The 10,854-nt window shown below is 29.7% G+C and overlaps 2 protein-coding genes and 1 long non-coding RNA gene across 3 annotated transcripts; all 3 read left to right on the top strand.

Moving 5' to 3' along the window:
- The first annotated feature begins 1,425 nt into the window (after positions 1 to 1,425).
- Positions 1,426 to 2,280, top strand: LOC102586897 (UPF0057 membrane protein At4g30660-like). Its single transcript, XM_006343667.1, has 2 exons — positions 1,426 to 1,515; positions 2,188 to 2,280. The coding sequence occupies exons 1-2, from the start codon at positions 1,426 to 1,428 to the stop codon at positions 2,278 to 2,280; spliced, it is 183 nt and encodes a 60-aa protein (XP_006343729.1).
- Positions 2,281 to 5,260: 2,980 nt separating this feature from the next.
- On the top strand, positions 5,261 to 6,714 carry LOC107059936 (uncharacterized). Its single transcript, XR_001473030.1, has 2 exons — positions 5,261 to 5,444; positions 6,403 to 6,714. It is a non-coding gene; the product is annotated as an uncharacterized lncRNA (long non-coding RNA).
- A 2,730-nt stretch (positions 6,715 to 9,444) lies between these two features.
- Positions 9,445 to 10,608, top strand: LOC102583169 (UPF0057 membrane protein At4g30660). The gene is made up of 2 exons (XM_006343574.2): positions 9,445 to 9,598; positions 10,216 to 10,608. Exons 1-2 carry the CDS (start codon positions 9,509 to 9,511, stop codon positions 10,339 to 10,341), a joined length of 216 nt encoding a protein of 71 aa, XP_006343636.2. The 5' UTR covers positions 9,445 to 9,508; the 3' UTR covers positions 10,342 to 10,608.
- The last annotated feature ends 246 nt before the right edge of the window (positions 10,609 to 10,854 follow it).

The raw sequence follows: 10,854 nt of genomic DNA, 5'->3' as shown, positions 1-10,854 counted from the left end.
TATTTAATATATAACTTTATTGTCTTTATATCGTATTTTGTTTTAAATGTTCATACGATACAATACATCATTTACCATCTAATTTGAAAATATTGAATTTGTGTTTAAATAAAAAAGATACAAATTTATTAATGAATCTTTTCTCGATAAAATATTGTTGATAATGTGTTGAATTGATAGGCGTTGATCTTGTCGGTATTGAAAACGCAAAAGACTGTCTAAAACACACATAAAGTATCATATTTTTTTGCGAGATTTACACCCCAACCATCAATAGTTTCCTCTTCCTGCTTAAAACTATCACCATCTATGTATTAAAAAACACACCTCAACTATCAATTATTCCCTTTTCGTATCTGAACTACCTTGTATATATTAAAACACACCTCAACTATACGGTGTTCCAATCAGGTAGGAATAGGAAAGATAGGTATGTTTTTCAATACATAGACACTAATAGTTCAGCTAACAAAAGAAATACCAAATCATAGTTGATGTATGAAACTCGCGAAAAGATAATTTTTTTGACTATTAACTCTTTTCTTAGTAACATTTTTTGCTTAGAATAGTAGTTTATGCATTTTTTCACTATACAAATAAACATCAAACCAAAAACACAACAAAACCCAAAATCCCTTCCATCAAACAGAAAAATAAAAAAGAGGGAAAAATCGATAGTGAAAGAGAGAGAGCAACATTCTTTTATTATAAATAAAATCAATACAATGTTTGGGTTGCAATATTAAGAAACCAACATATAACTAATTCTACATAACTCTAACCAACTATCAAAACGATTCGTAAAGATATATTTGGTCCAATTTAGAACATTAGACATGAATTAGGATATGATACGACTTTAATTTACTGAAAATATGGACGTAGATATGAAGATATGAAGGTTGAGAATTAGAATAGAATGATATATAATTGACAGTTGTATGGTGTTCCACTTTATATGTGGGAGAAGTAGGAATCTAGCCTCCTTTTCTCCACTTCTCAGTATTAGTATGTAGTATTAATTAGTAGTCACGTATTTCGTATTCTTCAATGTGTATCTTTTTTTTTGTCTCATTTGCTTTGTATGTTCTTGTAATCATAAACATCTTATTTTTTTAGTCGAGAATTACAAAATCTATGTATATCTTATCTTTTTCATATTATAATGAATATGTTATTGTAATTAAAGAGTACTAAAAGTTAAGATGTTAATTAAATTTACTAATTGAATAAGACTATAAGATCCTACATTTTAGTGAGTTGAATCTTGAATAAATTATTTCCTTAAGACCAGCAAAAACCAAATTTCTTGTACTTATAGGTGCTGGATTTATCACTTGGGAACTTAACTCTAATTCCAATACATAGAAGTTTATTAAACTTTCTTCATAAAATTTGTTAAATATAAAATAAAATATTTTAAATATGGCTTCAAGATGTGAAGTTTTCTTGGAGATTTTGCTTGCAATCTTGATTCCACCTCTTGGAGTTTTCTTTAGACATGGTTGTTGCAGTGTAAGATCCCCCACCCCCTCACTCTTCATAGTAATTTTATTGTTGGTTCATGATCAAGAACGGTTATTGAATACCTTTCGTTGAAAATTATAATACGTATATAAAAATTGATAGTACATATATAAGTTAAGTAATCTCGAATATCCGTAGTGAAATTTCTAATTTTGTTATTGTTCATGTCATGTATTTTTAAGTTGCACCCAATGTGTCTTAATTGGTCGGTCAATAAGGTAGGTGAAAATCATGGGAAATCGATAATAGTGAAGAAATTTATTTATTTATTTTTCTATATTTTGATTGATTGAGTTATGTGATATATGTATTTGATGAGAAATAGTAAGTACTTGATTGAATTCACAAGCAAATATATTAGATAACTTCGTTCACAAAAAATTAAATAGATGATAAGAAATTCACTTTGAATATAATTTAATTCTAAGTTCTCAATTTATCCACAATTGAAATTATTTATAACCATATAAATGCTTACAAATATTTTATACTAATTTTATTTTTTTTTAAAAATCTTTCTTTACAATATACAATTGAATTGACTTATATAAAATGCATCATGCTTATTAGTGACTAAAAGATGCTTAGAAATTAGAATCTCTTTCAACACAATAAAATTTGCTAATCACTTTTATTAATTATTTTCTTTTGGTTTTGCAGTGTCAACTCTTGATTTGCTTGATTTTGACCCTACTAGGTTATATTCCAGGGATAATTTATGCCATTTATGCAATTGTCGTCGTTCATGATTAAATTATAATTTGTAGCAAAAAACTCATTCAACGTTATTTAAGAATCACGATAATAAAGAAAAAAAGTTGATTGACCATCAAAATTGTCACTTGATGATTAAGGCGTCACGTTGAAGAAAAGGTTCTAGTAATGTTTCAACAATATTAAGTTAATTCATCATACTTGGTGACCTTATGTGACATTTTTCCTTTAAAAGACCTTGCGCGATACGTATTTAAATTAGTCATGTGAGTATCAAATATCAGACGTGGAATCAAATGCTTACAATCTCTTTCAACATAATAAATTTTGCTAATCACTTTTGATTAATTATTATTATTATTTTTTGCCTTTTTTTTTGCAGTGTGAGTTCTTGGTTTGCTTGATTTTAACCCTACTAGGTTATATTCCTGGAATTATTTATGCAATTTATGCAATTGTGGTTCGTGGTTATGATCAAGATGAAGAATGGCGTCCTCTCACAGCCTAGTTATTATTATATTTTTAATTTTTAATATTTTTTTTGGATAATAGGAAAACAATAATTCTAGATTTATTTAATCTAGAAAATACTTGTTAGTCGATATTCTTTGGTTCTTAAAAAAATATTAATAAAAGTTTTGGCATGTCCCTATTATTTTTTATTGAAAAAAATATGTCGATTAGTTAATTCAGCCTTTTATTAGTAGTTTTTATAGTGGTAGTTTAACATAGCAATGATTTGGGGATTTTATAGCAAATTAATATGCATAGATACAATTATTATATATACGAATACACTTATTATGCGCACAAATACATAATTAAATATATCCACAAACACATGTATCAAATAATATCGGTTGTGATTAAATAAATGTATGTTATAATTTTTAAAATTTTCTCCTTTTGGATGATAGGAAAACAATAATTTTAGATTAATTGATCTAGAAAATACTAGTTATACTATATGCTTTGAGATTCTTTAATTTCAAAATAAATACAATCTTTGATATATGACTATTATTTTAACTTTATATTATTTATGGTCTCTTATTTTTCAATTTGTTGTGGTATTTGATCTATCTGCTATTTTAAATTTTCGTATCACAAAATTCTAAATTAGAATATGAACTTTGTAGCTAACAAATTTTTATGATAATTTATCGTCAATTCATGATTAAATAGGGTTAGCGATAAAATTTTAATATTTTATAATTATTAAATCCATTTTTAGTAGTAAACATTGTGAAGGACATTTTAAAAAAAAATATTGTCCTCCAATTTTGCGCCATTTACGTTGCCGACACAATATAACTTTATTATATAATATATATAGATTTTTGGGGAAGACCAAGCTGATTTTTTTTTTTGAAATAAATACATTATTTTAGTAGAGAAAATGAAGTATAAATATATTCTATATTTAAAAAATGAGTGTACGAATTTTGTTAATTTAATAAAGAATCTAACTCCATCATTTGTCATCTCTATAGTCAGTTTTATTTGTGCACGATATTTAAAGTAACATTCAAATTTTAGAGCTATAATTTTATTTTATATTTAAAAAGTTGAAAATTTAACGACTATTGATCCTAACTGGTCATCCACTTCCTCCCAATTTTTTAAATTATTTATATTTGTTGATTAAATCAATCTATCATTATAAATGAATATATGGTGATATTCATTTTGTTTTTTCACTCGATATCTGATATTCATATTGAAATTAGATTATTTTGAATTTGCTTCGCTTAAAGCCTCATTCAGAGGGATGCACTAAAGCTCTTTACTTAAGAATTTTTCTATACTCAAAACTCGAACTTGAGATTTTTTATTAAGAAAGAAAGAGCTTCATCTCGTTCATGACATCACATCCTTTGGTGGTGCATTAATAGATCTGATTGTGTCAACAAATTTATTTTTTTTGTACAAAAAAAAAAGTGACCTCTTAGGTTTCTTCACACACACAAAAACTAAAGAAAAACATGTCTTTATCATTGATATTATTTTTCTCTTTGCCTAGTCAACCCATATATGATTTTTTTTTATATACCAAAGATCAAATCTCTTCCACAATATACATCATTCAAAGGAGTATGGTACTAATTTTCTTCCTTTTTAGGGGGCATTTTCTTGATTTAGAATCAAAAAGAAAAAAAAATTAGAGTCGGATATGTTTATACTTTATTTGGTTGAATAAATAACTAATCGAAGATAAATTTATACCTCAAACTTATTGTTTAGATATAATAAATTAGTCAAGAATTATAATTTCAAGATTATACATCCCAAAATAATTTTATCCACGAGGTCATTTGATACTTGAGATATGATTAATAATTTCAGTGTACAATTTAGGAAAAAAATACCTAAATACACATCTTATTTTATCATAATTTCTAAAATTCTCTACCATTTAAATTTTTTTCTAAAATTTCCTATTAGATACATCACTCCCCTCTCGCTCATACATCATTATCCCCCCTCGGATACATCCCTCTTCTCTCGGCTACATCCCTTCCCTATGTATCCGGATGTCATATCCCCTCTCGGATACATTTCTATCCCCTCTCGGATACATTTCTATCCCCTCTCTGATACATCCCCCCCTTATATATTCAGATGTCTACTGTGTATCTAGAAGTCTAGTGATGTATTCGAAATCTACTCTCGGATACATCTCTATCCCCTCTTCAATACACCCCTCCCATATGTATTCGGATGTCTGCTGATGTATCCCCAAGTCTAGTGATGTGTCAGAAATTTATAAATTTCAAGAGATTTTTGTAATTTAGAAAAAAAATAGAAAAATAATGTAATTAGCTTTTAACACTATGAGATTTATGTAAATTGTCAAAAAAATTAACGATAACCTTATTTCATATTTAGTTTAAAGTATTAGGTAATCTCAAGTAAAATATATTATAAAATAATTTCACTATACCAATTTATGAAATATCCTTATTTATCATGTCAATTGTAATGTTTACATACCTTAGGATTTAAGAAATTTCCTATATATTTTAGTCATAAGAAAAATATCATTGCCTTTATATCAATCATCATCATTTCTCAACCCCTACCCCCACCCCACTCCTCTGGTGTCTTGAAGAATGGACTCAAGATGTGCAATTCTTTGTGAAGTTTTACTAGCAATCTTTCTTCCTCCTCTTGGTGTTTGCCTTCGCCATGGTTGCTGCACTGTAAGATCCCCCTTTTTCCTACATATTTATTAAAAAAAGAAAATTGAAAAAAGATTGATTTTTTTTGCATAGTTTTTGGAAATCTTGATTTGGGTGATTGTTTTTGTGGGATGAACTAAAAAGGGTGTTTGAGAATTGCGTCAATTGTTTAAGGTGATTTAGGTGATGTGAGTGAAGAAAAGATTCAATTTTTTTATTTTTTTTTTTGCATATTTTTGGAAAACTTTGATTTGGGTGATTGTTTTTGTGGGATGAACTGAAAAGGGTGTTTGAGAATTGGGTCAATTGCTTAAAGTTGATTTAGTGATGTGAGTGAAAAAAAGATTCAATCTTTTTGCATATTTTTGGGAACTTTGATTTGGGTGATTGTTTTTGTGGGATGAACTAAAAAGGGTGATTGAGGATTGGATCAATTGTTTAAGGGGATTTAGTGATACAAACAACAACAACAGAAATATCAAGTGTTGTCCTATAAACTAGGATCTGGCAAAGATAGAGTGAATGTAGACCTTATCCTTGTCTAAGAGAGGTAGAGAGACTATTTTCGATACAACTTTGTCTATGTTTAGTGATGTGGATGAAAAAAGATCCAATTTTTTTGTAATCTTTTTCAAACTTTGATCTAGGTGATTGTTTTGGGGGATGAACTAAAAAGGTGTTTGTGAATTGGGTCAATTGTTTAAGGAGATTTAGTGATACAACAACAAAGTGGGGTCTTTGAAGGGTAGAGTGTACGCAAACTTAACTTAGAGGTAGAGATGCTATTTTGATAGACTGTCTACTCTATTTAGTGATGTGGATAAAAAAGATTCAATTTGTTTAGTTGTAATTTTTGTTCTACTTTGATTTGAGTGATTGTGTTTTGGGATGAACTAAAAAGGGTGTTTGAGAATTGAGTCAATTGTTTTAGGAGATTTAGTGACAAGGGTGTTGATTTATTTTTTGTAATCTTTTGCAGGTGGAGTTCTTGATTTGCTTGATTTTGACCATATTGGGCTATGTTCCTGGAATTATCTATGCTCTTTATGCAATCCTTTGTATTCAAAATGAACCACACTACCATCATTACCATTCTCTTGCTTGATAGTTTGATTCCTTTTTCATTTTGCCTTGTTTACTACACCACTTGAGATTGTGTGGTTGTTGCCTTGTTTATTCTTGTATTGTAATTCTTTGCTTGTAATTTAAACTTGTACCATTGGATGAATTGTACTCTATGTCACTTGATCTTAATCAACTTTGCAGTTTGAGTTTAAAGATTGAACCTTTATAGCCTTTTGTTTTGATGTGTGGTACTTAATTTCTGATGAGAATGTCCCACATCGGACCGAGATAAGATCCCGATACTTTTTAATATGGCTTGAGAAATCTTCTTCCCGTTGAGCTACCTTTTGGGGTATGAATTACAAGGTTAGGCCCTAAACCAAATTTGACATGGTACCATAGTTAGAACCATTGGGGTGATGAGAATGTCCCACGTCGGATTGGGATAAGATTCCAGGACTCCTTATTTGACTTGGCATTCCTCCTTCCTTTTGAACTAAATTTTGAGGTTTGGCAATCCTCCATAGTGAATGCCTCTTCAATCTTTAAAGGCATCCTAACCTGAGTAGTAGTTCAATTGGTTGGTGCTACTTGAACTTTCACCTTGTTAGTGAAAGTTCGATTCCCACCTTATAATTTCCACCCCTATTTTCCCTTTCCGAGTCCCAAACATGAGTCAGGACGATTGATGGGGATAGGCTTGGGCTGCATTAGCTTTTGTGTGACCTCGATCATTCTCTTGAAACACGAAGCATTCTGCATCCCTCTTGTTCCACATTACGGACTAAAGGAGTACTAGTGTTATCGTTTAATGATCGGGGTACGAGTCTTACATGTGTTAGAAGAGCATTCAAGGGTGTAGCTTAGTGTCAATAAAATTAGCTGAGAACCATGGAGGTCTCATGTTCAAATCCTAGTTGAGATAAAAATATTACGTGATTTCTTTTCATCTGTCATAGCTTTAATGGAATACACACATATTTGAAACGTTTCTAGAATCGACCTCGACAACGAGTGCATAAGCCTCCTTTAGACATAGGGGTGAGTAGTTCACGAGCTCATAAGTTGCATGATCTAGATTAGAAAGAAAGGTGTAAATTTCTTAAATGTTGTTTTAGCCCATCATTTATAAGTATGGGGCCTTTGTACAGACAAACAAAAGCTCCTTTGACATGACTTGTACACATTTTAAGACTTTTTCAAATTTTCAAATTTCAAATTTATCGTTCTGATATAAACTTTGTCACGATTTTTTTTAGTACATCTAGACATGTTTTACAAAATATTCAACTTATGCAATCATCTCCCCATAGTGCAACACATAATTAAATTATTATATGATCAATATAATATGAATGATTGAGCTATCTCCCAATAGTGCTACACATTTTAATGTCTTTGCTAGCATATTAATGTCTTATCATGTTAATGTCTTATCAAGACAACTTTTATAGTGATTCGAATCAACGATCTCATTAAATTTCTTTTCCAACACGAGTAGTTTCAAAATAAATTACAATCCTACTGAGTCATGGGCGGAACTAGAGTACCAAAAAGGATTTTATTCAATTTTTTTGTCAAAAATATATATTACATGTATGAGATTAAAAGTATATTTTTACGTATCTCTTTAACTTTTTGTTATGTTTATTTTTTATATTTAAAATCTTTGGATGAAAAATTACAATCCCACTAGTTAAGCATGATGAAAGTATTTTAATAATTCATAAAAATCATAACACAACTTAATACTTCCATGAAATTCATCTCAAAAGTGAAATCAATTACACATTCAGTATGTAAATCAGTAATTAGAAAACTAACTGCATGTAATTGTCTTAAGTAAAATGTTAATATTTATTCTTTTGTAGCTAAACAACTTTTGACTTTAAGATGTTGGGATTAGTTGAATAAATCCTCCACATCCTAAACTATTTATTTTTTTAAAAAATCAATCAGTATAGTACAAAGACATCTGGTAGGTCTTGTGTGAACAATTTTTTTAATTATTATTAGTGTCCTTGTTTTATACACACTCAAAAAAACAAAAAAACAAAAATGTCCTCATCCAAGATAAACATTATTTTCCCTTTTTAATTTGAGCAACTAATATATTAGAAGCCCTCTAGCATTTACAAGTGTCTCCAAGATAAAAAGCTGACCAACATGGGTTGTAGTGTAGTAGTGAGACATTTAATTAGAAGTTTCGTATTCGAGTCTTAGGTATAAAATTTTTTTAATTGGGAGTGCTATCTCAAATGGATCATGCAGTGTGTGATTCAGATTTAATCGGAGCTTTAATGCGGACTCCAAATACATGATAGGAAACAAAAAAGAATCTGAATCTTATAACCATTAACCTAACATCAATGGTCATCATTATTAGTCACTATATACTATCATTATCACAAACCATCAATGTTGTTAAACATCATTTAATCATCAACAAGATTATTATTTATTTATTACCGTTACAATTATCAATTATCATCATCAACCACAAATATTAATTACTATTATCAGCTATCATAGCAGTTACCTACTGTGAACCCACACCACCACCATCAATTTACACCTTACATCTAACTTTTGCATTTTCTTAATATAAAAGTAGTTCACTCGTTCAAATTTACATGATAGACGTTTGATTAAGCTCAAAATTTAAAAATGAGATGAAATTTTTATAACTTATAATCTAAAATAAATTTTTATATTTATTTAGTTATTAATCATCTTATTAACACTAAACTCAAAAATAAAATTATTATTAATTAAAAGACTAATTAAAATAAATAAATTGTGTGACATAAATCATGTTGGGAGAAAAATGGGTCCTTCAGAGTGAAATCCAAATTTAGTCGGAGCTCAAATATGGGATCTGGACACGGGTGGGAAATAAAAAAAAAAAGAAGTACTATCCTATGGTATTTTTTTTCCATATAAATATGAGTAATCAAAGAAGTTGCATTTCACTAAAAGTCACTCATTTCTCAACACCTCAGCTCCTTTTGAAATCAAGAATGGAGATAACATGTGCACTTGTCTGTGAAATCTTACTAGCAATCTTGCTTCCTCCTCTTGGTGTTTGCCTTCGCAATGGTTGCTGCACTGTAAGATCCCCTTTTACCTAAAACTTTTTTTGTATATATTAAAAAGATCTCTTTTTTAATTATTATTTTTAGATTCTTTGATTTGGGTGATTGTTTTTGGAGATGAGCTGAAAAGGGTGTTTGAGAAAAGGGTTGATTGTTTTAGGGGATTTTTTTTAGTGATGTGGGGTGTTTTCTCTTCTTTTTGAAATTGCAAAAAGATTCAATTTTTATGATTTTTTTGGTTAAAATTTTGACTTGGATGATTGTCTTTTAGGATGAGCTGAAAAGGGTGTTTGGGAATAGGGTGAATTGTTTTAGGGGATTTTTGTGATGTGGGGTGTTTTTTCTTCTTGAAATTGCAAAAAAAAAAAATCAATTTTTTTTGTCATTTTTGGTAAAAATTTGATTTAGTTGATTGTTTTGGGGGATGAGCTGAAAAGGGTGTTTGAGAATTGGATCACTTCTTTTAGGGGATTTAGTGATGTTTTTATTTACAATTTTGAAAAAAGATTCAATTTTTTGTATTTTTTTGAAAAAACTTTGATTTGGGTGATTGTTAAACAGAAAAGGGTGTTTGAGAATTGATTCAATTGTTTTAGGGGAGTTAGTGATTTCTTTTTTGAATTTTTTTCCAGGTGGAGTTCTTGATTTGCTTGGTATTAACCATATTGGGCTATGTTCCTGGAATTATCTATGCTCTCTATGCAATCCTCTGTGTTGAACGTGAACCACGAGTGGATCATTATGACACTCTTGCTTGATCTTTGTTGAATATATCATTTCAGATTGTGTGCTTGTTGTTTTGTTTTGCTTGTAAGTTGTACCTGTGTTGCTTCGACTCTACAAAAATGTTGCAGTCCTCGTGTCGGATCTTCCAAAAAAGCGCTATTTTTGAAGGATCTGACACGCACTCAGTCATTTTTGAAGGGTCTTTTTGACTCCAACTATGGATGTATTGTACCTTATGTCACTTGTTCTGAATCAACTCTTGCAGTTTAAGTTTATGGATTGGTAATTTATAACCTTGTGCTCAATTTCTCATCGATTTGATTGTTACTTGAGCTTAGGGTTCTATCAGAAACAACTTATCTTCCTTCACAAGGTAGGGATAAGGTTGCATACACACCACTCTCCCCAAACTCCACTCGTAAGATTGCACTGATGTGTTGTTGTTGTTGGTCTATTCAATAGCTTGAAGCCTTACTTATTACTAGTTTGGTCTATTAAACTTAGAGATATGCTAGTATTGGCATGTCCTTAAAGATGATGAAAGA

The sequence above is a fragment of the Solanum tuberosum genome, unplaced genomic scaffold, assembly GCF_000226075.1.
Source record: "Solanum tuberosum cultivar DM 1-3 516 R44 unplaced genomic scaffold, SolTub_3.0 scf00047, whole genome shotgun sequence".
In the NCBI taxonomy this organism is placed as follows: domain Eukaryota; kingdom Viridiplantae; phylum Streptophyta; class Magnoliopsida; order Solanales; family Solanaceae; genus Solanum; species Solanum tuberosum.
The sequence above is the reverse complement of the archived record's forward strand: the minus strand, read 5'-3'. Positions and strand labels throughout refer to the sequence as shown.

Coding starts and splice junctions, on each gene's coding strand:
- LOC102586897 (XM_006343667.1), top strand. CDS start 1,426: ATGGCTTCAAGATGTGAAGTTTTCTTGGAGATTTTGCTTGCAATCTTG. Junction 1,516..2,187: donor TTAGACATGGTTGTTGCAGT/GTAAGATCCCCC, acceptor TTGGTTTTGCAG/TGTCAACTCTTGATTTGCTT.
- LOC102583169 (XM_006343574.2), top strand. CDS start 9,509: ATGGAGATAACATGTGCACTTGTCTGTGAAATCTTACTAGCAATCTTG. Junction 9,599..10,215: donor TTCGCAATGGTTGCTGCACT/GTAAGATCCCCT, acceptor ATTTTTTTCCAG/GTGGAGTTCTTGATTTGCTT.